Source organism: Balaenoptera musculus, chromosome 13 (assembly GCF_009873245.2).
Source record: "Balaenoptera musculus isolate JJ_BM4_2016_0621 chromosome 13, mBalMus1.pri.v3, whole genome shotgun sequence".
Taxonomy (NCBI): Eukaryota; Metazoa; Chordata; class Mammalia; order Artiodactyla; family Balaenopteridae; genus Balaenoptera; species Balaenoptera musculus.
The window spans coordinates 66,117,505-66,143,994 of NC_045797.1; the positions used below are offsets into that span (position 1 = coordinate 66,117,505).

At 37.2% G+C, this 26,490-nt stretch overlaps 1 protein-coding gene across 1 annotated transcript in view; it reads right to left on the reverse strand.

The window, feature by feature from the left end:
* LCLAT1 (lysocardiolipin acyltransferase 1) overlaps window positions 1–26,490 on the reverse strand; it is a 191,837-nt gene that overhangs the window by 125,534 nt on the left and 39,813 nt on the right. The window contains 1 exon segment of the mRNA XM_036872507.1: window positions 6,586–6,754. Coding sequence (XP_036728402.1) covers window positions 6,586–6,750 — 165 coding nt within the window. The 5' untranslated portion in view covers window positions 6,751–6,754.

Genomic DNA, 26,490 nt, shown 5'->3' on the forward strand with positions numbered 1-26,490 from the left:
CAATCACAGAAAGTTACACAAAGTGGGATGAGAGAGGAATATGTCCCAGATGAAGGAACAAGATAAAATCCCAGAAGAAAAACAAAATGAAGTGGAGATAGGCAACCTACCTGAAAAGAATTCAGAGTAATGATAGTAAAGATGATCCAAGATCTCAGAAAAAGAATGGAGGCACAGATCTAGACGATGCAAGAAATATTTAACAAAGACCTAGGAGAAATAAAGAAAAAACAAACAGAGATGAAAAATAACTGAAATAAAAAATACACTACAAGGAATCCATAGCAGGATAAGTGAGGCAGAATAACAGATAAATGAGCTGGAAGACAGATTGGTGGAAATGACTGCCGTGTAACAGAATAAAGAAAAAGGAATAAAAAGAAATGAGGACAGATGAGGACAGTCTAAAAGTCCTCTGGGACAATACTAAATGCACCAACATTCGCATTATAGGGATCCCAGAAGGAGAAGAGAGAGAGAAAGAGCCTGAGAAAATATTTGAATAGATAATAGCTGAAAACTTCCCTAACATGGGAAAGGAAACAGTCACCCAAGTCCAGGAAGCACAAGGATAAGCCCAAGGAGGAACACATAGTAATCAAACTGACAAAAATTAAAGACAAAAAATATAAAAAGCAACAAGAGAAAAGCAACAAATAACATACAAGGGAACTCCTGTAAGGTTATCAGCTGATTTTTCAGCAGAAACTCTTCAGGTCACAAGGGAGTGACATGATATACAATATTTTAAGTGATGAAAGGGAAGACCCTACAACCAAGAATACTCTACCCAACAAGGCTCTCAATCAGATTCAACAGAGAAATCAAAAGCTTTACAGACAAACAAAAGCTAAGAGAATTCAGCAACACCAGACCCACATTTGCAACAAATGCTAAAGGAACCTCTAGCTGGAAAAGAAAAAGCTACAACTAGAAACAAGAAGATTACGAATGGAAAACCTCACCGGTAAAGGCAAACATGAAGTAAAGGTAGGAAGTCATCCACACACAAATATGATATCAAACCCAGCAATCATGAGAAGATGACAGTACAAATACAGGTTACTGAAAATGCATTTGAAATTGAAAGACTAGCAAATTAAAACAATCCTTTTTATATATAAAGTGCTATTCAAAACCTTGTGGTAAACACAAACCAAAAATCTACAATAGGTACGCACACAAAAAAGAAAAAGGAATCCAAACACAACACTAAAATTAGTCATAAAATCCTAAAAGAGAACCAAAGAGGAAGGGATGAAAAAAGACCTACAAAAACAAATAACAAAATTGCAGTAAGAACACACATATTGATAATTACCTTAAACTTAAATGGATTAAATACCTCAACCAAAAGACTGTCAAAAATTAAATACAAAGAAAAAATATTAAAAGCAATAAGGGAAAAGCAACAAATAACATACATGGGAATCCCCATAAGGTTATCAGGTGATTTTTCAGCAGAAACTATGCAGGCCAGAAGGGAGTGGCAGGATATGTTTAAAGTGATGGAAGGGGAAAACCTACAACCAAGACTACTCTACCCAGCAAGGATCGCATTCAGATTCAACAGAGAAATCAAAAGCTTTACAGACAAGCAAAAGCTAAGAGAATTAATAAGCACCACCAAACCAGCTTTACAACAAATGCTAAAGGAACATCTCTAGGCAAGAAACACAAGAGAAGAAAAAGACCTACAAAGACAAACCCAAAACAATAAAGAAAATGGTAATAGGAACATATAGATAACTACCTTAAATGTAAATGGATTAAATGCTCCAACCAAAAGACAAAGGCTGAATAGATACAAAAACAAGACCCATATATTTGCTGTCTATAAGAGATCCACTTCAGATCTAGGGACACATACAGACTGAAAGTGAGGGGATAGAAAATGTATTCCATAACAATGGAAATCAAAAGAAAGCTGGAGTAGCAATACTCATATCAGACAAAAAGACTTTAAAATAAAGACTGTTACAAGAGACAAAGAAGGATACTACATAATGATGAAGGGATCAATCCGAGAAGATATAACAATTACAAGTATATATGCACCCAACATAGAAGCACCTCAATATATAAGGCAAATGCTAACAGTCATAAAAGGAGACATCGACAGTAACACAATAATAGTGGGGGACTCTAACACCCCACTTTTATCAATGAACAGATCATCCAGACAGAAAATCAGTAAGGAAACACAGGACTTAAATGACACACTAGAGGAGATGGACGTAAGTGATATTTATCGAACATTCCTTCCAAAAGCAGCAGAATACACATTCTTCTCAATTGCACATGGAACATTCTCCAGGACTGATCACATGCTGGGCCACAAAGTGAGCCTTGGTAAATTTAAAAGAACTGAAATCATATAAAGCATCTTCTCCGACCACAACGCTATGATATTAGAAATTAACTACAAGAAAAAAACTTTAAAAAACACAAACATGTGGTGGCTAAACGATATGCTACTAAACAACCAATGGATCTCACTGAAGATATCAAAGAGGAAATCAAAAAATACCTAGAGACAAATGAAAATGAAAGCATTATGATCCAAAACCTGTGGGACACAGCAAAAGCAGTTCTAAGAGGGAAGTTTACAGCAATACAGTCTTACCCCAGGAAACAAGAAAAATCCAAAATAAACAACCTAACCTTACACCTAAAGCAACTAGAGAAAGAAGAGCAAACAAAACCCCAAGTTGGAAGAAGGAAAGAAATCATAAAGATCAGAGCAGAAATGAATGAAATAGAGATGAAGAAAATGATAAAAAAGATCAATGAAACTAAAAGCTGGTTCATTAAAAAGATAAAATTGATACACCTTTAGCCAGTCTCATCAAGAGAACAAGAGAGGGCTCAAATCAGTAAGATTAGAAATAAAAAAGAAGAAGTTACGAAAGACACCACAGAAATACAAAATTTCATAAGAGACTACTACAAACAACTGTATGCCAATAAAATGGGCAACCTTGGAAGAAATGAACAAACTCTCAGAAAGGTACAATCTCTCAAGACTGAGCCAGGAAGAATTAGAAACTATGAACTGACCAGGAAGAATCAGAAACTATGAACTGACCAGGAAGAATCAGAAACTATGAACTGACCAGTCACAAGTACTGAAATTGAAACTGTGATTAAAAAACTCGAACAAACAAAAGTCCAGGACTAGATGGCTTCATAGGAAAATTCTATCAAACATTTAGAAAAGAGTTAACACCTATCCTTCTTGAACTATTCCCAAAAAATGCAGAGGAACAAACACTCCCAAACTCATTCTATGAGGCCACCATCACCCTGACACCAAAACCAAAGATACCACAAAAAAAGAAAATTATAGGCCAACAACACTGATGAACACAGATTCGAAAATGTGCAACAAAACACTAGCAAACCAAATCCAATAATACATTAAGAGGATCATACACCACGATCAAGTGGGACTTATCCCAGGGGGTGCAAGAATTTTTCAATATCTGCAAATCCATCAGTGTAATACACCATATCAACAAATTGAAGAATAAAACCATATGATCATCTCAATAGATGAAGAAAAAGCTCTTGACAAAATTCAACACCATTAATGATAAAAACTCTCCAGGAAGTCAGTATAGAAGGAACTAACCTCAACACAATAAAGGCCACATATGACAAATGTACAGCTAACATCATACTCTACGGTGAAAAGCTGAAAGCATTTCCTCTAAGATCAGGAAGAACACAACAATGTCCATTCTCGCCACTTTTATTCAACATAGTTTTGGAAGTCCTAGCCACGGCAATCAGAGAAAAAAAAGAAATAAAAGCAGTCCAAGTTGGAAAAGAAGTAGTAAAACCGTCACTGTTTGTAGACGACATGATACTATACATAGAAAATCCTAAAGATGCTACCAGAAAACTACCAGACCTCATCAATGAATTCAGTAAAGTTGCAGGATACAAAATTAATGCACAGAAATCTGTTACATTTCTATAAACTAACAATGAAAGATCAGAAAGAGAAGTTGAAGAAACAATCCCATTTACTGTCACATCAAGAAGAATAAAATACCTAGGAATAAACCTACCTAAGGAGACAAAAGACCTGTACTCTGAAAACCGTAAGACACTGATGAAAGAAATCAAAGACACAAACAGATGGAAGGATATACCATGTTCTTGGGTTGGATGAGTCAATAGTGTCAAAATGACTATTCTACCCAAGGCAATCTACAGATTCAGTGCAATCCCTAGTAAATTATCAATGGCATTTTCAACAGAACTAGAACAAAAAATTTTTTTTAATTTGTATGGAAATACAAAAGACCTCGAATAGCCAAAGCAATCCTGAGAAAGAAAAACAGAGATGGAGGAACCACACTCCCTGACCCTAGATTATACTACAAAGCTACAGTCATCAAAACAGTATGGTACTGGCACAAAAACAGATATATACATCAATGGAACAGGATGGAAAGCCCAGAAATAAACCCACACATCCATGGTCAACTAATCTACGACAAAGGAGGAAAGACTGTACAATGAAGAAAAGTCAGTCTCTTCAATAAATGGTGCTGGGAAAACTGTACAGCTACCTGTAAAAGAATGATACTAGAACATTCTCAAACACCAGACACAAAAATAAACTCAAAATGAATGAAAGACCTAAAAAGACCCGATACTATAAAACTCTTAGAGAAAAACATAGGAAGGACACTCTTTGACATAAAACACAGCAAGATCTTTTTCAATCCATCTGCTAGAGTAATGGAAATAAAAACAAAAATAAACTAATGGGACCTATTTAAACTCAAAAGCTTTTTCACAGCAGAGGAGACCATAAACAAAACAAAAAGACACCCCACAGAATGGGAGAAAATATTTGCAAACAATGCGACTGACAAGGGATTAATCTCCAAAATTTACAAACAGCTCGTGCAGCTCAATATCAATAAAACAAACAACCCAATCAAAAAATGGGCAGAAGACCTAAATAAATATTTCTCCAAAGACATACAGATGGCCAAGAGGTACATGAAAAGATGCTCAACATTGCTAATTATTAGAGAAATGCAAATCAAAACTACAGTGAGATATCACGTCACACCGATCACAATGGCCATCATCAAAAAGTCTACAAACAATATATGATGGAGAGGGTGTGGAGAAAATGGAAGCCTCCTACAACTGTTGGTGGGAATGTAAATTAGTAGAGCCACTATGGAAAACAGTATGGAGGGTCCTTAAAAAACTAAAAATAGAACTACCATATGATCCAGCAATCCCACTCCTGGGCATATATCTGGAGAAAACTATGGTTCAAAAGCATACATGCACCCCAATGTTCACTGCAGCACTGTTTATGATAGGCAAGACATGGAAGCAACCTAATGTCCATCAACCGATGAATGGATAAAGCTGTGGTACGTATATACAATGGAATATTACTCTGCCATTAAAAAGAATGAAATAATGCCATTTGCAACAACATGGATAGACCTGGAGATTATCATACTAAGTGAAGTAAGTCAGACAGAGAAAGACAAATATCATATGATATTGCTTGTATGCGGAATCTTAAAAAAAAAAAGATAGAAATGCACTTATCCAGAAACACACTCACAAGCTTATGGTTACCAAAGGGGAAGGGGGGGGGGGGGGAGAGGACAAATTGGGAGTTTGGGATTGACATATACACACATTATATTTAAAATAGATAACCAACAAGGACCTACTGTATAGCAAAGGGAACTCTGCTCAATGTTCTGTAATAACCTAAATGGGAAAAGAATTTGAAAAAGAATAGATACATGTATATTAAATAAATAAATAAATAAGACCAAAAAAAAAAAAGAAGCAAGAGAAATACAAAATATAATAAAACAGGGCTTCCCTGGTGGCGCAGTGGTTAAGAATCCACCTGCCAAGGCAGGGGACACGGGTTCGAGGTCTGGTCAGGGAAGATCCCAGATGCCGTGGAGCGACTAAGCCCATGCGCCACAGCTACTGAGCCTGCATTCTAGAGCCCATGAGCCACAACTACTGAAGCCCACGCACCTAGAGCCCATACTCCGCAACAAGAGAAGCCACTGCAATGAGAAGCCCACACACCACAACGAAGAGTAGCCCCTGCTCACCGCAACCAGAGAAAACCCGCACGCAGCAACGAAGACCCAATGCAGCCAAAAATAAAATAAATAAAATAAAAATAAATATAAATAAATATATAAATAAAATAAACAGAAATGCAATATAAAATTAACAATGTAAAAATTCTTCAGTCTGCATCTTTAGATTTTTTGCATTTTACTAAAGTATACCCCAGTGAAGGAAAATAAAATTCATTAGGAATATGGAAGAAACTCAATTTTGGAATATAGCCCTTAAATACATATTTTATTTCAAGAACATGAATTACTTCATTTCTCTCTTTCATTTAAAGGGGGAAATACAAAAACTAATGTGCTTCTTATGTAACACGAATATGTTTCTTCTAATATTTGACTAAATCTGACTCTAACAAAATACAAATCAATAGGCTAGGCCACTTTGGTATGGTCACTTTGGTATGGTCTCTTTCTCTGCTGTTTAACTTACCACAGGTAGCGTGAGCCAGGTTGCCACAAGGCGGTTGTTGATCCAGCGATACCAAGATGGGTTTATAAACATCAAAGGTAAAAAGGGACCCAGCATGAAAATGCTTCCAAAAAAGCTTCCCCAAAACAGAGTGAGTATAAAGTATATCCCTCTCCATGACACCATGATTCTGAAAGACACAAAAAAAATCGATATATTTTGTTACTGTAACTGCCCAAATTCAATTTCAGAATGATACATGTAATAATCTTTAATTATAGGGCTACAGAATGGGGCCTGATAAAGAATATGAGCTTGACTGCCCTCTTACATGACCTACAGGTCTAACAAGTCAGAACATTAGAAATGGATATTCTCCCCCAAAAGAGATATATTTATCAGTGGAACAGAATATAGAGCCCAGAAATAAACCCACACACCTATGGTCAATTAATCTTCGACAGGAAATCCCTGATGGTCCAGTGGTTAGGACTCTGCGCTTCCACTGCAGGGGGCACAGATTGGATCCCTGGCTGGGGAACTAAGATTCTGCATGCCAGGTGGCGCAGCCAAAAAAAAAAAAAATCTTTGACAATGCAAGCAAGAATATACAATGGAGAAAAGACGATCTCTTCAGCAAGTGGTGCTGGGAAAGCTGAACAGCCACATGTTAATCAATGAAGTTAGAACATACCCTCACACCATACACAAATATAAACTCAAAATGGCTTAAATATAGGACATGACACCATAAAACTCCTAGAAGAGAACACAGGCAAAACATTCCCTGACTTAGCAATGTTTCCTTAGGTCAGTCTCCCAAGGCAACAGAAGTTAAAAGCAAAAATAAACAAATGAGAACTAATCAAACCTATAAACTTTTACACTGCAAAGGAAACCACAAACAAAACGAAAAGACAGCCTACGAATGGGAGAAAATATCTGCCAACAATTTGACTGACAAGGCCTTAACTACCAAAATATACAAACAGCTCATACAATTCAATAACAAAAAAACAACCCAATCAAAAAATGGGCAGAAAACCTAAATAAATATTTCTCCAAAGAAGACATACAGATGCTCAATAGGCACATGAAAAGATGCTCAACATCGCTAATTATTAAAGAAATACAAATCAAAACTACAATGAGGTACCTCACACTGGTCAGAATGGCCACTGAAAAGTTTACAAATAACAAATGCTGGAGAGGGTGTGGAGAAAAGAGAACCATCCTACACTGTTGGTGGGAATGTAAATTGGTGCAGCCACCATGGAAAACAGTATGGAGGTTCCTTCAAAAACTAAAAATAGAGCTACCATATGATCCAGCAATCCCACTCCTGGGCATTTATCCAGAGAAAACCAAAATCCGAAAAGATATGTGCACCTCAGCAGTGTTCACAGTAGTACTATTTACAATAGTCAAGACACGGAAGCAACCTAAATGTCCACTGACAGATGAATAGACAAAGAAGATGAGTTATATATACAAAATGGAGTACTACTCAGCCATAAAAAGTAATGAAATAATGCCATTTACAGCAACATGGATGGACCTAGAGATTATCATACTAAGTGAAGTAAATCAGAAAAAGACAAATACCATATGCTATCATTTATACATGGAATCTAAAATATGACACAAATGAACTTATTTATGAAACAGAAACAGACTCAGTCATAGAAAACAAACTTATGGTTACCAAAGGGGAAAGGGGGTGGGGGAGGGAAGCGGTAGTAGTTTTGGATTAGCAGTACAACAACAAGGTAAACAACAATGTCCTGCTGTATAGCACAGGGAATTAAATTCAATATTCTGTAATAAACCATAATGGAAAAGAATATGAAAAAGAATACATATATATATGTATAACTGAATCACTCTGCTGTATAGCAGAAACTAACACAACATTATAAATCAACTTTTCTCTTTTTTTTTAAATTGAAATAAAGAAAAAAAAGAGATACTCTCAACTGACCTCCCCCAAAAAAGAAAAAAGCTGTTTAAAAAGCCTTGCTTTTTGTTCTGCTTATTAGTATTAACATAAAACTGTATATTTTCTTTTCCAAGACGTTATCCAACACAAAATTTTAAAATATTCCAGAGTTGTTTTTTTTTTTATCTCTTCCTATAAAAAGTAGATTTAATGGACTAAGAACTGCGGAACAGCTTCCTAAGGGTGACTGTGCCTAAAAGTGATGGCAATTTTACAGAGTGCACTAAAAAAGAATTTTTTAAATCTAGAAATATTAATTCTTTACATTAGAACCTAAAAGTAATATCTTTGGGCAATTGGTTTTTATGAGCTGAAAGGTTAAGCAGAAGTCAGACTCCTCACTCACTTTCTTAAATTATTTGCCAATGGATTACTTTTGAGGGTCCTCATAACCAGATGAACAAAATATTGATGTTTTAAAAATAAACTGTTGGAAGCACAGTCTAAAATGAATAATCAAACATTTGATTTTACAACCTAAACTCTATGAGAGCAAAAACATGGTTTGCTTCAGGATAATAAAACTGTTGGAAACATTAAAACCATGAAAACAATAATGGCCTTAAAATTTATATATTAAAAAAGGTATTTCAGGGCTTCCCTGGTGGCGCAGTGGTTAGGAGTCCACCTGCCAACGTGGGGGACACAGGTTCAAGCCCTGGTCCAGGAAGATCCCACATGCCACGAAGCAACTAAGCCCATGCACCACTACTACTGAGCCTGCGTGCCACAACTACTGAAGCCCGTGCACCTAGAGCCCGTGCTCCGCAACAAGAGAAGCCACCGCAATGAGAAGCCCGCGCACCGCAACAAAGAGGAGCCCCCGCTTGCCGCAACTAGAGAAAGCCCACACGCAGCAATGAAGACCCAGCGCAGCCAAAAATAAAATAAATTAAAAAAAAAAAAAGGTATTTCAGCAATTAAGACCTCTGAATATTTTTTTTAATATTTGTTTTATTTTGTTTATTCATTTATTTATTTGGTTGCGCCGGGTCTTAGTTGCAGTCGGTGGGCTCCTTAGTTGTGGCATGCAAACTCTTAGTTGCGGCATGAATGTGGGATCTAGTTCCCTGACCAGGGAACGAACCCGGGCCCCCTGCATTGGGAGTGCGGAGTCTTTAAGACCTCTGAATATTTGAAAAGACTCACAACAGGAAAAAGAAATAAAATTTCAAATGTCATGGTGCTTTAAAAAATGTCAGTCAGACAAACAAAACAGGTCAAGTCTCTTACGCCGAATCAAGTTTTTCTGCATATTTGGTATATTTTTAAATCTCTACCAATACGTGACAGTGTTATATACAAAATCCTTCAAAGTACAAATAGAACAAATATCTGCTAAGAACTGGCTTTCTGCTAAACTCTAGATCTGAACTTCTAAGAAGCGGGTTGAGGGAGTGAGGGTGGAGAAAAAGAACACTGGAAAACAGTAGCCAAACAATTTGCTCACACAGCGCCCAGGATGGTCTGTAGTTCTACACACCCTTGGCTTTGCTTTCTCTGAGGCTCAGCTCCTCCTCTTTGCATTAAAAGACACTATAGGCCACTTCTCTCCAGTCTAAAATAATAATTAAAAAAGAGCTGCTAAATTTAGTATTCTCAACCCCTATTTCCTTTCAAAACCCCTGCCCCCAAAATATCGCTGCAATGCTACTACTCGATTTGAAAACCCCTCTGTAACTACCTTTTTTTTTAATCTACTGTTTGTTTCTGCCATTAGCTAGCTCTCTGTTTAGATACTCACCCCTCAACTCCCTGAAGGGCTATACTTCACATTACATCTATATACAACAACTACCTCCCCATCAAAGGCTCTGACATGCTTCTTCCTCACTTACTAAACTACTTCTCATTTGATGTCATTAAAAGGAAAAAAATTATAGTTAAAGGAGCTTAGGTATCATCTAACAGAATCTTTTCAATTTACAGTGATGAAACTAAGGACCAGAAGAGTTAAGAGATGTGTCACATGAATATACTGGGATTACTCAAACCAAGTCTAATCTAAAATTACTTTTCCATCCTACTCCTGTTTCTTCCCTAACCTCTCAGTCATGTGTACAGTGATTCAATAAACATGCAAAGAGATTCCTACTGTGTGTCAGGCCCTGTGCCAGTCATTTGGGGATACAACAGTGAACATGACAGACATACCAAGCTCTTACAAATCTAACAGTCTCTCCAGCTCCTCCTTATTAACTCTGCATTTAATCTAGCCCTATTCTCTCTCTTCTTCCAAGTCTCGAGGATTTGATAGAAAACTTGGTTAAGAATTATGCTAGCTACACGCTTATTTAGAATAAATAAAATTAAAAAAAAAAACCAAAAACTGGCTAAACCAAGTGCTGGTAAGGATGCAGAGCAACCAGAACTCACACACGCTGCTGGTGGGAATGCAAAATGGTATGGCCACTTTGGAAAACAGCTTTACAGTTTCTTAAAATATTAAATGTACATTTACGATATAACCCAGCAATCCCACTACTGAATATCCAGGACAAATTGAAAACTTACATTAACACACAAACCTGCACACAATTGTTTTCAGCAGGATTATTCATAATTGCAAAAAACTAGAAACAACCCAAATGTCAGTCACAGGTGAGGGGATAAACACACTCTAATACATCCATAGAAAATACTACTACTCAGCAGTGAAAAAACATATGACTGATACATGCAACATCTGGGGTTAACGTCAAATGCATTATGCTGAGTGAAGGAAGCCAGGCTCAAAAGGCATGATTTCTTTTTAACTGTATGTTTTCATTTATATGACATTCTGGAAAAGGCAAAACTATACGGAGGGAACAGATCAGTGGTTGTCCAAAGGTTAGGGGTAGGGGGAGTGTTTGACTGTGAAGGGGTAGCACAAGGGAAGTTTTAGGGGTTGAGGAAACTGTTCTATTTCCCAACTGCAGTGATGGTTACAAGACTATGCATTTGTTGAAGCTCACAAAACGTATATTTACTGATCTTTACTGTATGCAGATTAAGAACTAAATTAAAAAGATTATGCTATGTGAGATAAAATCTGATAGAATATTCATTAAGCTCTTATGATCTGGGGAATTCTACACGTCTGGATTATTTCAATTATAATGACATCTAAACTATGTCAAGCTTTTAGAATACGCCAAGCACTGTTTCATATATTTTAAATGTGTGAACCTGTTTAATACTCACAATAATCCCATGGTGTAGATATTTTCATTACCCCACACTTTATATATAAGGATACTGAGGCACAAAGTGGTTAAGTAATATGCTCAAGATTATACAGCTAGGAAATGGCAGAGCTGGGATTTGAATCCAGGTAATGTGGTGTCAGAGTCCATGCTCAGTCTAAAATTCAACATTATGTTCTTTTTCAAGCTCATACTTCTTTTGTAATTAAACACACACACTTTAAAATAAACAGTATACAAAATCAAGATGTCATAAATCTAAACCAAATTATTAATATCTCATGCAAAAATTATTATGAATGTTAGAGAAGTTTATAGGAACTTAGTGAGGAAATCTAACGTCTTTCTTACCTTAACACTCCCTAGTACTTAACATATAGCATACAAAAACTTGGGGAGAGCTGAGGATGGGGGTTGCCAGCTTCTGCTGGAAAAAAATCTGGTTAAATAACTGGTAAATGAACCACCTAATCTTTTAAAATCCTTTAAAATAAGGGCCACATCACTGCAAAGGTAATCACAAACACCGTAATTTAATATTTCTGTGCATTCTCTGTATAATACTGATAGCGTTCTCAAAAAATAAAAGCCATTTGGAAAAGAAATAATCATAGTTTTAAAATGGCATATCCATTTTATTGCCGAGTACAGATACATAGAACTAAACTGTAGATCTTCTTGAAAAACTATGCCTACTTCTGTGTAACCCAGGAACTTTTCCCCTTAAGACCACTGCCCCTTCACAATGAGTTAAGATCTCTTAACTAACTTCCTAGCTCATAATCTGATTCTGATTCTGATGCTTGCCCTTGTCTAACCAACTGTGGTTCCAATGACTACAATGCCAAGCAAAGGCAGGAACCAAAACATAGCCCACCTGGACTTCTTATTCAGTTGCACATATTATTCCTAGAGTATGACAATGTGGGAGGATACTCCCTGACAAGGATTAAGGGACTCTATTAGGGCTACTTACAGTTCCTTGCTCAGGAAGGAAAGACGTTTTACTTCATAAATTTCCTTAGTTTTTTAAATTCACATAACAATTCAAATATTAACTAGCATTGCTCTCATAGTCTAGGAGGGAAGCTAAGTGTGCTAAGAAACGATTGCAATTTGGTGTGATACATACTATAATAGAGGTATGTAACAGGTGTTAAGGATAGATCAAAGCAAGGCAAGATGCGCTCTGCTAAAAGGGATTAAAGAAGGTGTTAGACACTTAGAGGATGAGAAATTGGGGGAGGGGAGAGATTACTACAGACAATAAAACAAAACATGCAGGGCTTCCCTGGTGGCGCAGTGGTTAAGAATCCGCCTGCCAACCCAGGAGACACGGGTTCAAACCCTGGTTCGGGAAGATCCCACATGCCGCAGAGCAACTAAGCCAGTGCGCCACAACTACTGAGCCTGCGCTCTAGAGCCCGTGAGCCACAATTACTGAAGCCCGCGTGCCTAGAGCCCGTGCTCTGCAACAAGAGAAGCCATGACAATGAGAAGCCCGCGCACCACAACGAAGAGTAGCCCCCGCTCGCTGCAACTACAGAAGACCGGCGCACAGCAACGAAGGCCCAGCACAGCCAAAAATAAAAACAAATAAATAAATAAATTTAAAACAAACAAAAAAACATGTAGAGTCACAGAAATTTGAAACAGCATGGCTTAAACAAGGAACTGTAACTCATTACATATTAATGAGGTATAGGGTATACATCGGGGAGCTGCAAGAAATCAAGAAGACCTAGGTCCTAAAGACAAAGTGCACACACCCAGGGCAGGATAGACAAGAATACCACCTTGAGCATGTCACCATGGGTGGGAAAAAACCTAAGGCGTATGACTCATGTTTTAGAATAAATGTCAAAAGTGACATGGTGTAGATAAGCCTGGACTCAATAAAACCAACCTGTATACTGATTAAGAGCAAAGAGCTTCTCCGCCCTCTAAAACAGTGCACGGGACTGTCAGCAAAAATCCAGCATTGACAGATACCGGTATCAAAGAGGTCTGTGAACCAGGAGCACCTGATCCAGTTCCACCTCTCAACAGCCTGATGATCATGACCACACCACTTAACCAGGATGCTCACAGGTGAGGAAGTTAGGAAAAATTCCCTCAAATTTTGAGCACCTAATATTTGCCAGGCACTTTACAAAAGGCTCTCGATATTTACATACTTAACACCTACAGATTCATATTCATGAACAACCCAAAGGTTCATGACATGTAAGTAATCTGTAATTTTGCTGAAACTCAATGTTGAAACTTGAATATTGCAAAACTAGTGTCAAAAAACAAATCATTTAGGTAGTAATAATCTGGCCAACTATCCAGTTGAAAATGTTAAAGATAGTTTTTTTTAAAGGCCCATTGAGTATCCTAATCTCAATGGGCCTTTAGTCTGTTCTACTTACCGCACATGAGCCATAGTGGATTTATAAATTGGAGGTTTTATTATCAAAAGACCTTGCTATAAACCTTGATAATGTCAAATGTGTCCTAAAATAGTCACTTTACCAAACATTCTCCTCCAATTTAAACAAAAGCCTCAAAAATAAGATATTAATTATATCAGTGGTATTTACAGGTGAAGAACTATGGGACTTGGTTCTCTTAATGAAAAGTCCCTAACACTGTTTATACTGAGAGAGGTGAGATAAAGAACCTATTACCAGGGGCATTCCTGGAAAATGCAGTGGAGAATCCAGAACTGGGACCAGTAAGACTTAAAGGCCAAAAAGTAAATACTGAGTAATAAAAGTAATATGAAGAGTTAAGCATATTGTTTCAGTCTTTGTCTTCTCTGGAGAAAGTAAAACAGAGTTTCTGGGCTGGGGGACACACAGCTGAGGGCAGTAACTGCTCTAAGAACAGTGGGATTAAGTAACCATATACCTACTGAATCGCGAATGCTGAGACCCCACAGAGTCTTCCCTCCCTGAGCTCTCAAATGACTGCAACAAGATTTTAGTCCTGGTCCAGTGCACTCCAATAAAACTTTCTGCAATGATGGAAATGTTCAATAGCTGTGCTGTCCAACATGGCAGCCATTAACTACATGTGGCCACTGAGCCCTTGAAATTTGGCTAGTTCAACTGGGGAACTGAATTATTAATTTAATGGTATTTAAATTTAAGTAGCCACATGTGGCCACTGTATTGAATATGAATAGCACAGCTCTATGCTGATTACTGGAGCACACTTCTCTGAGGAGTCTGACCAGACCATGAGGAAAGATGAAAATATAGGAGTACTGGTGGTTCCCTTTTTATTAGCTGTAATAAAAAGTCCAGCTAATCACCCTGCAGTGAAGCCCAAAGTTCATATAACCCTCACCTCTATGCAAGCTTCTTTGTAAGTCCCCTATTTTTTACTGTGAGTAGATTATGAGACATCTGAGGAAAGACTTTAACATGACATTAGATACCAAAACAAACAGAAAAAAGTATACTTGAAAGAAACAAACTATTCAGGGAGAAAAAAACTATCTTTAACATTTTCAGAAAAACAAGAGATACTGCATCTGGTAGACAAGAATAATATGTACTTGTGGGGAAAAAAACTTTTAATAAAATGAAGAATGGAAACATTCAGAGAATGAGAGCTACTGGAAGTTTAAAACACAGCAAATGTTTAGTAAAAACATTAGCAAAAATGAAACACTCAACAGAAGAGTTAGAAAATAAAGCTGAAGAAATCCCCCCAAAAGTCAAGCAGAAGATAAAGAGATGGAAAGTAGAAAGAATATTAGAGGACCAAGACAGAGGTCTCATAGGCAAATCGTATAAACTTCAAAAAGAAAGTAGTGAGAAACTGGTGGGGAGGAAATCAGCAACAAAATAATTCAAAGAAACTCCCCAGAACAGGAGGACATGACACTCCACTTTAACAGAGTCTACTGAAAGCTAGGATAATGGATGAAAACAAATGCTCACCAGGGCACATCGCTGTAACTTTCAGAATAGAGGAAATGATGGACATTCTACAAAACCTCCGGAGGGGATGAAAATGGGTCACATGTAAAGGATCAAAAATTAGACTGGATTTGAACTCAGCAGCAATACCAGAAGCAAGATTAAAACAGAACAATGCCTACAAAATTCTCAAGAAAATTATTCCATCCAGTCACTCTTTCAATCAAGTGTAAGGATAGTAAAAACACTATCGCAAGGTCTCAAAGTTACCTCCCATACAATCTTTTTTCAAAAAGCTATTGGAAAACGGGCTGCTAAAACAAAAGAGTAAACAAGACTGAGGGAGACTTGAAATACAGGAAACAAGAGATCCAACACATGTGAGAACCTCCAAAATGATCATGAAGGGAGATCCCAGGGTGACAGTCATGCATAAAACAGAGAAGGCATCCAATCTAAACAAACTGGGGGAGGGTGACTCAAGAGAAAGACTCTTTGAAAGCTGTATCACCAAAATCCTTGCTGCTAAACAAACCATCTTTTTTTGAGCCAAGAACAGAATGCCCAGGTAAAGCTGGCACAGATTCTAATCTGTACTTGGCTTCTTGAACATGTGCTAGTAAAACTCCTGTTCTCTCTTCCATCCACAGCTGCCAGATCAGCTGATGACACTCATTTTATCTATCCTAAGTACTCTGCTCTGACCTACTCCTGAGAGGTGGAGGGAGGGCATGGTGAATTTAGAAGCATTATTCCTACCCGAGAGTCAACACCTGCAGAGTCCTGACTGTGGTGAGCCCTCCACAGTAGTTTTCCAGGACTTATTTATGCATGAACCTGCCCACAGCCTTCCCCTAAAAAAGGATCTATCTGGTGAATCCTCTGGGAAGCTGAGGTCTGACTATCACCCAGAGACTCTGTACCTGTAGAAGCCTTCATCTATCTGGTGGCAGCAGTGTTTGATGGCAGTGTTTGATAGATTACGCTGACTTCTCAAGTTCTCAATAAATAAATAAATAAATTGTATAGGGATACATAGATAGGTAAAATTTTAAAGTAAAAGAACAATCAACATAAAAGGATACTAGCTGTCGTGGTGGGGCACACAGGAGGCTTCTAAAGTTACTGGTAATATTCTATTTCTTAAGTATGGTGGCTATTTATATGTTCACCAACAATGACTTTTACTCTATCAGCGGCAATTTTTGCCAATCTGCACACACACCGTATATCATACACTCTTCTAATTATATGCTACATTAGCAAAAGCAACAAAAACGGTTTTAGTTATTACCATCCTTGGTGGAAACGGAAAAAACACAGCTTTCACTTGTTAATTCATGTATTTCTATATTACCCTAATTTTATAAAGAATAAACATATAATTTACAATTAAAGATATTTTAATTATAAAAATTTTAAGAACACATTAATTCAGGTTAGGATGATCTCTCTCTGTTATAATCCGTAATCAAATACTCTGCCAGAAAAAGCAGTCCTTGGGAATCAGTGGAGACAAATATATGGGACAAGTTTATAATTTTTCTAAGACCGCTCCAAAATAAATAAACAACATGTTGATCCTGATTCAAGTGACAAAATCAAATACATCAGATGAGAGCGTGAACACTAATGTCAATCACTGCATATATACGATATGTAATAATAGTTATTGCAAAATATCGCTTCACAATGAAAATGAAAACGTTTTAACAGTCAGCTAAAACAATCATAGCCTGATTATTGAGATTATTCCACAAACTGAAAATTAACTGTTAACTATTTAAATAGTTTAAGCAAATGCTCTTTACGCTCTAATTTTGTAACCTAGGTGAATACTTCACTTATACAATCACACTGATTTAGTTTTTTCACAAACATAAGTGAAATGTTTATGAGCTGATTAATTTCTTTTAAATCCACCAATACATTTCTAAATCCCTGGATGCATGTTAATTTGCATGACCTGATTTTGACGAACATGTCTTCATTTTTTGGAATTTAATAACATAAACACATCTGTCAACTGATGAAATGGTGTGCTTCTTTATTCCCCAGTGACAACTGTATTTGTTTTCCTTTCAAGTCCCGAAAGACAGAGGCTCAAAGCTAAATTTAACATCCAATTTTAGAAGCAAAGATTATGGTTATTATTATCTTTTTCTCCTCTTACAATCTTATATTTTTATTCTTATTGGCATTATTGCCATATGTCTTTCATTGTAAATCACTTTAAATTCTTTTAGGAAGCAGACTATTAATTAAAAATAAATTTAGGACTTCCCTGTGGCCCAGTGGTTAAGAATCCACCTGCCAATGCAGGGGACATGGGTTCGAGCCCTGGTCTGGGAAGATCCCACATGCCACGGAGCAACTAAGCCCGTGTGCCACAACTACTGAGCCTGCGCTCTAGAGCCCGCGAGCCACAACTACTGAGCCCACGAGCCACAACTACTGAAGCCCGTGCGCCTAGAGCCCGTGCTCTGCAACAAGAGAAGCCACCACAATGAGAAGCCCGCGCACCACAACGAAGAGTAGTCCCCGCTCGCCGCAATTAGAGAAAGCCTGTGCGCAGCAATAAAGACCCAATGCAGCCAAAAATAAACAAATAAATAAATAAGTTTAAACATTGTCACCTATAGTGACCTTATTTATGTTTACACATTTTACTAATTAAAAAAAATACAAAAGAAACTAGGTCTCTACTAAAGCATAGTGTCAGGAAACCACTAGAAATTTGTATTTAACAGTTTATGTTCTAGGTATTCTGAAGACAAAAAAGTATACTCCTTTATAAGCAAATCGCCAAAAAAAAATAAACCAAAAAGACAGAACTTAAAACACCTCTGCTTATCAATTAAGCATTTATAATGCAACCAGGGGAAGCTAAAAGGATAATGTTTAAAGGTGCTCTGGCACATTTACCAGTTTGGGAAACCAACAGACAATAACAGGAAAGGGACAAACTATATGGTTTCATTCTTCCTGAAGCAGCACGAGAGAATAATACTTTCCCAGATACAAAAAGAAAGTAAAAGGTTAAGCAGCATTCTAGTTACAGAGCACTCAGAAGAAATAAAACCAGTTTACAAATTCTGACAAAACACAGCAGGACAGCTAAAGAGCAGAATAGAGTCAAACCTTAGCTCTACCCAAAAATGAAGCAAGAACTTTCAACTATCAACTGGAATTCAGTAAACAAGTCTGTTAACTCCCTGGTGGGGGAGTCTACCCTGAGTTCTTAGAACTGTATACAGACATTTGCGGTTATATAAAATGACGCTACTTATCTATTGAAGTTTAGTGAGAGAAGAAATTATCTGTATAAATATTTACAGATCTCTACACTGATACAACTCTTTTACTTAAAATGTATTCAAAAGTTAATACTGAGAAAGAAGCAGAGAGTATATATTGTATAACTCTATTTACCTAACATTCAAAAGCACAGAAACTGATTTATAATATTAGAAGTAAGGATAATAGTTATCCTGGGAGGTGCAGAGCAGGAATAGTAACTGCAAGGGGCACCAGGAGCCTTCCAGGGCTTTGGCAACACTCTTTCTTATCTGGGTGCTCGTTACACATGGCGTATTCACTTTATGAAAATTCACTGAGCTGTATACTTGTGGTTTATGCACTTTTCTATATGTATATTTCAACAATATTTACCCCCAAAGTTATCATTTAAACTGGATACTTTATAAGTAATCCAATTCAATATATGCAGTTTATAGGAAGAAAATACAAATGGTCAAGTCAATAAAGTTCAACCTCACTATTTTCTGGAAAATGCAAAAGTGAAACAACAAAACACCATTTCTTCTCAAAGACTGACAAAAACGTCTAAGTCTTGCCTTTGATATTCTAAAAATCATTTGGTAGTATCTTTGTCTTCATAGCTGGAGGGGAGTATAAACTTTAGGGGGCAAACAGATAAGTAGCTATTATAATTTTGAATGCCTACCATCAGGAATGCTTTCTCAGTATCTACCCCTGAGAAATACTCAATTATAAGTACAAAGATGTTTCATTGTAGCCTCGTCTGTAATGACAACAACAAAAATCGGAAATGTGGATGTCCACTGATGAGGGAAGGGCTAAATAACTGTGGTACTTTCAGCATTATGAAATACTACCCAGCTGGAAAGAATGAGCTATATTTTTTAAAATGAACAGCTCTCCAAGAGGTATTGCTAAGTGAAAAAGAATATGATACCATTTTTGGAAGGGGGGACCACATTCCCCCCCAAAAACCCCTATGCTATATGGCTTACATAAATAAATGTAAATACACATAAATCTGTCTAGAATGATACATGCCGATGTTATTATGGTTGCTTAAGTGAAGACAGAAGAGGCTGCAACTAAGGATGGTGGTCAAAAAGGAATAGACCTTTCTATTGATATAATGTTTTAAAAAGAGAACATTTCCACGTACATAGTAAAAGGAAAACAGGAAGGAACAATGGGAGGGAGGGAAAGAGAAAGGAAAAAAGCAGCAGCTTAGGCACAGCCAAAAGAGTCAGCTTACTAATAATGCCAGTTGTTCCATGATCCAATAATCAGAGTAAAAATGATTAAATGGGGACTTCTCTGGTGGTCCAGTGGTTAAGACTCCGCACTGCCAATACTCGGGGTTGGGTTCGATCCCTGGTCAGGGAACTAAATCCCATATGCCGCAATGAAGATCTCACACGTGGCAACAAAGATCCTGCGTGCCGCCAACTAAGACCCACCGCAGCCGAATAAATAAATAAATATATTTTTTTAAAATGATTAAATGCTGAGGTAGAAATAACCCATGCCTCTTAGCCAAATTACTCTTTGCCATACTTTAAACTAAAAGTAAATTTTTACAGACAAATTAAAAACCACTCAAAACATACACTGAGATAGGAATGATAAAGCACCCTAGATAAACTAAAACTACACTGGCACCCTTAAGAATCCTTGGTCTAACAAAGGTCACTCAAAACCACCATTCAATTTACTTTACAGCACTTATCTCCGTTAACTTGAAGTTTAAGCTCATGTTTTGCTTTTTTTCCTTCATGAGACACACAGCTAGCCAGTAAAATGTATAAGTAAAGTACTAAGTGATGGAGGTACATAGACTATCAGAAGGCAAGCAAGTTTACTGACACTCTTCTTATATACAAAATATGAGCCCATAAATATATATACATATGTAAGTCTCATAAGGATAAAGTTCTAGCAGAAAAGTTATTAAAGTTACCAAAAACAGAATTTTCATTTCTGATTATACCCATGTCTACTTTAGTCAAAGCATACTCTTTAAAAGAGAGAAAAAAGTTAAAATATCTATCTAAATTTACCAAATTTTTTCAATCATTTCATTTAAACAGAGAATATGACCAATTAGAGTCATTCTGCAGTCACTGAAAACTCACAATATTTGCACTAGCAAACACTAACCATCTTCGGGCAAGGTATTACAAAGACTATTCTTTGTTAACAGAGTCTTTGCCCTCCTAGGACAGATCATCTAGATGGAGAGGGAAGAATGAATTTTAAAAGGAAGGAGGGAGGGAGGCAATACAAGGGAGTATATATTAAAATGCCAAATTCATGAAAAATCAGTAAGTGTGACAATGAGTTTGTAAAACCTTAAAAATCTAGAGTTAGAATTAAGATCACCGAGCTTTGGGAATTCCCTGGCAGTACAGTGGTTAGGACTCAGTGCTTTCACTGCCATGGCGCAGGTTCAATCCCTGGTCAGGGAACTAAGATCCCTCAAGCTGCATGACGTGGCCAAAAATTGTAATAAAATAAATAAAATGGTAAATTAAAAAAAAAAACCACCAAGCTTTAAACAACTTTTGGTTTCACAGATGACTGTCTCATTACACCAGTGAAGACAGTGAGAAGCAGAAAAGCTGAGGGACCTGACTGTGCTCGCAGTGGCACACCCAGTGATGATGGAACTAGGTGAAGACCTCCCATCTCCAGTTACCAGCTCAGCGTTCTCTCCACTAGAAAGGGATCCTAGAGGTCTAAGACAATCAATTAAAACATGCAGGAGGAATCAAGATGCAAACAAGGCCTGGGCCTGGACGAAGAATAGTACTCTGTCAAGCTAGGACAAAAAAGATAGACAAAGAGGCCGACTTCTTGACATTATTCTTTATGATGCACACTGCACAGGGACCGGTTAGGCATAAGGAAGTTTTTCCAAAGTCTCAGGATTTCTGTTGGGTTTTGTTTCTTTGAAATTGTTTCAAACAATATGAATTATTAACAGCAAGCATTTTTTAAAAAATGAAAACGTCACCAATATTTTTCTGCATATATGGCAAGCACACTCACTATATTTCAACAATTTCCTGTTATTACACAAGGCTTCCTTGTAAGACGTAGAAGTTAAAACCACACACACCCACACTGAGAGGAACATAACTATATGAAATCATTTCAGAAAGACAGGTTAGTGTAACTCTAGTATACCTCTTACCTGTTATTCAAGAGACTACCCTCCCTGTTCAAATTACTTACTATAGTCTTCAAAATGTTAACTATAGGGTACCATATAACCCAGCAATTCCACTCCTCGATATATATATACCTAAGTGAAATAAAAATATATGTCCACACAAAAACATACAGGAATGTTCATAGAAGCACAATTCATAACAGTCAAAAAGTGGAAACAACCCAAATCTCCTTCATTTGATAAATGGATAAACAAAAGTGGTATAAACATCAGTGGATATCATTCAACAAACAAAGGAATGAAGTACTGGATACATGCTACAACACAGATGGACTTTGAAAACTCATGCTAGGTGAAAGAAGCCAGTCACAAAAGTCCACATATTCTATGATTTCATTTATGTGTCCAGAACAGGCAAATCTATAGAGACAGAAAGTAGATTAGTGGTTCTTTGGGGCTCAAGGCAGGTGGACGGGGTGACTGCTAATGAGTATGAAGTGCGTTTTGGGGTTAAAAAAAAAATTCTAAAATTAGACAGTGGTGATGGCTACACAACTCTGAACAGTCTAAAAGCCACTGCCTTGTACACTTTAAATGGCTGAATTGTATGGTATGTGAATTATATCTCAAAATAAAACGGTTAATTAGCTGGGACATTACCAAGACATGAATAACTCTAACCAACTCTACCCTGGAGCTCATGAAATGCTGAAGGAAAAGAGAAATTGTGAGGATAACTGCCACCTCAGAAATTAGAAACAAGAGTATATACAAGTGAAGCCAGAGAACAAAGGGGACCAAAACACAGACAGAATGAAATCGCAGAACAGAAAAAAGACCAGACAGAAATACATCAAAATGTTACCAATGACTGTCCCTGCATAGTGAGACTATGGTTGATTTTTTTCCAAATTGTGGACAAAGAGTATTACTTTTACATAATGTTTTTAAAATCTCAACAACATTTATTTCAAAGGGAAAAATCAAGAGCCAGAACTTCTTATATTAAGGGACTGGATAGGGTGCCTCACAAACAAAACATTGAAGGTAGAGTTAACCACTAATGAGAAGTATAAACGTGAATTATACAATATTAAAGACACTGGCCCCATGTTTTCCATATATGAAAGAGCTGATATTCTGAATCAATAGTTTTGGGGGTTTCTTCTAATATAAGTTACTGGTATTCACTGGAAGCCATAAAATACCACTGTTACAGGGGAACATCTATCAAGTGATTTGACTGGTCAAGGAATACAATGTTTTTCTCCCTGTTTCATACCACAAAACAAAACAACTTGATCACGTTATTTCTAAAATCTATAGTTATGTCATTACCTTTAATAAAAGACTTCTAGGGCTTCCCTGGTGGCGCAGTGGTTGAGAATCTGCCTGCCAATCCAGGGGACACGGGTTCGAGCCCTGGTCTGGGAAGATCCCACATGCCACGGAGCAACTGGGCCCGTGAGCCACAATTACTGAGCCTGCGTGTCTGGAGCCTGTGCTCCGCAACAAGAGAGGCCGTGATGGTGAGAGGCCTGCGCACCGCGATGAAGAGTGGTCCCCACTTGCCGCAACTAGAGAAAGCCCTCACACAGAAACGAAGACTGAACACAATCATAAATAAATAAATAAATAAATAAAAGAACGTGAATTTCTTAAAAAAAAAAAAAAAAGACTTCTAAGCTACAGATTAATACAAACTGAGTGAAAATGCCACCATTTTGTCAAATAAAATAAAGTCAACTATCATTCATAGTATTTTTTCTTATAATAGATAAAAGCAAATGAAGAAAATATCTACCATCTATTCTTCACACAGCAAAGGGCAGTTTACCCATAGAAGGTTCAGAGAATGTATTCAAGGGTTCATAAACCCCCTAAAATTGTAGGCTACGTTATTTATAAATATATGTATATATATAATATACATATAATATATATACATATTTTTCCCCTGTGGAGCGAATCCCTAACTTTTATCAGAGGGGTTTGTAACTCAAAGAAAGTTAGACACTACTGCTTTAGAGAAATAGTTGAACCACAGCCTAAAATGGTCTTCTGTTACAAGGAATCCTAGAGACGTTAACTCTTAAGAAACTACACTACGTAATTTTCTTTCATGAAACAAAAGTATCTAGACAAGAAGATAGAACCAAGGATAAATCATATATAGCCACTATTCTAGAAAAAAACTTCAAGAAGTCAGAAAAACCAACCAAGTGTTGTAGGCAAAGGCAGAAATATTACAGACCATAATTATTTTATTTGTATTTATTTGTAGTAGGCCTTGTCTTAGAAATGTCGTTTTTATTTAATACCTCACAATATGAATGAAATCAAATAATTTTTGATTCAAAGTATTTCAGACTGAAATCCATTAACTGCTTTTATTCATAAACGTCATGGAATTCTGGGTGAATGCTACAAATGTACAAAATGTTTTTTTCTGACTTATTCTGAAAGACAATGACTGAGTTTTGGTTCATGTGTAAAAGTGTATTTTATGCAAGTAATAACAGCGTTAATATCTGGAATATCTGCTTTGCTATTAAAACTTTACTTCTGTGACCTTTATTCCTCCTAAACTTGCAAAAATCAAAATAAATAACGGATGGAAAATAATCCTAGAACTCTTTCCATGTATTTTAAAGTGTTTCATGTAGCATGTTCTTACCATTAGTAAATAAAAACATAGGTGGAGAAATTAGTAAGAATGCCAATAAAAATATTTCATTTGGTTACAAAAGCTCATGAAGACTTAAGAATGGCAACTGATATTTATAGGACTTTAAAAGTTACTTACAGAGCTTACAAATGTAACTACTCTATTTGATAGACAAGAGGAGGTAGTTTTCAGAATAGTATTGAAACCAAGCCCCCCTAAAACTAAGTTTCCCTAACAAGTTTATGATTAATCTCTCTATCCAAAACTGTATTCACTTGCTTGTCTCCCCTGACCTCAATCCCTTTCTTGTTCCCCCTGACCTCAATCCTGTGCTAAATGAACACTTATCACCCAGAGTTAGATGACTAAGACTGCTGTTGTCCATAACACCATTAATGTACTAAAATGGCTGTCGTAGGTATCATCATTAATGTACACTCAGGTTGTTTCTACAGATGAGACCACCTGGCCAGAGAATCGTACATCAGAGACATCCTGACCCCCAAAACCACACTTAAGAAATGTCACAGAAATGTCACAAGATGATGATTAATCCCAGTTTCTTTGTTCGTCCCCGTTAAAACATCCCTAACTCAAAGACCACAAGAGAGTGGATCTGAGACTTGTCTCCCATTCCCTTTGCTTGGTACCCTGCAATAAACCCTTACTTTGCTGCAAACAACCGCTATCAAGAGTTTGGCTTTCTACACTAAGGGCACAGTTACAGTATAATGCATAAAATATTATGAAAGACATCTCTGAGAGTTCAATTTAAAAACCACACTGTCTATAAAATCACCTATCATGGAAAGTCAGAATTGAAAGGGGCTTTAGAGATAATTTAGTCCACCAGTTTGCAAACTTTTTGAATCCTTCATTCAAAAATCTCACCAAGGGCTTCCCTGGTGGCGCAGTGGTTGAGAATCTGCCTGCCAATGCAGGGCACACGGGTTCGAGCCCCGGTCTGGGAAGATCCCATATGCCGTGGAGAAACTAGGCCCGTGAGCCACAATTACTGAGCCTGCGCGTCTGGAGCCTGTGCTCCGCAACAAGAGAGGCCGCGATAATGAGAGGCCCGCGCACCGCGATGAAGAGTGGCCCCCGCTTGCCGCAACTAGAGAAAGCCCTCGCACAGAAACGAAGACCCAACACACCCATAAATAATAAATAAATAAATTTAAAAAAAAAAAAGTAGAGGAATTTAAAAACAAAAACTCCTAAAGAAACTCAACATTTAAAAAAAAAAAAAAATCTCACCAAGAAGTCTCATATGTAAAACAGAACCAGAGAAGAGCTCTACTTAAAGACTGGCCCCAGCCCCAGCCCCAGCTCCTCACCTTTGCCTAGACCTCTCTGTCCAAAGGGATGTTAAAGGCATCATTTGAAACCAGTGGCCCAGGCAAACCCTTCATATTCCAGATGAGGCAATAAAGACCCAGATTCACTGAGATCGCCTGGTGGTTTGTTTACTCCTCGGGTGATCTTCACATAAAGTCTGTCACAAACACATAATTTTTGAGATAGAAGGGCTGGGCTGGCCAGGACTTCTCACTCTCAGTCTGTCTCCCTCTAGTTTACTCTGCCTCTCTTTTCAGAGACTGTTAAAGAGACATGGGAGAGAAAGAAAGACTGTATAAAGTACTTCACATACAATATTCCTAATCTCACAACTCTGAAAAATGGGTAAAAGTACACCCATCTTA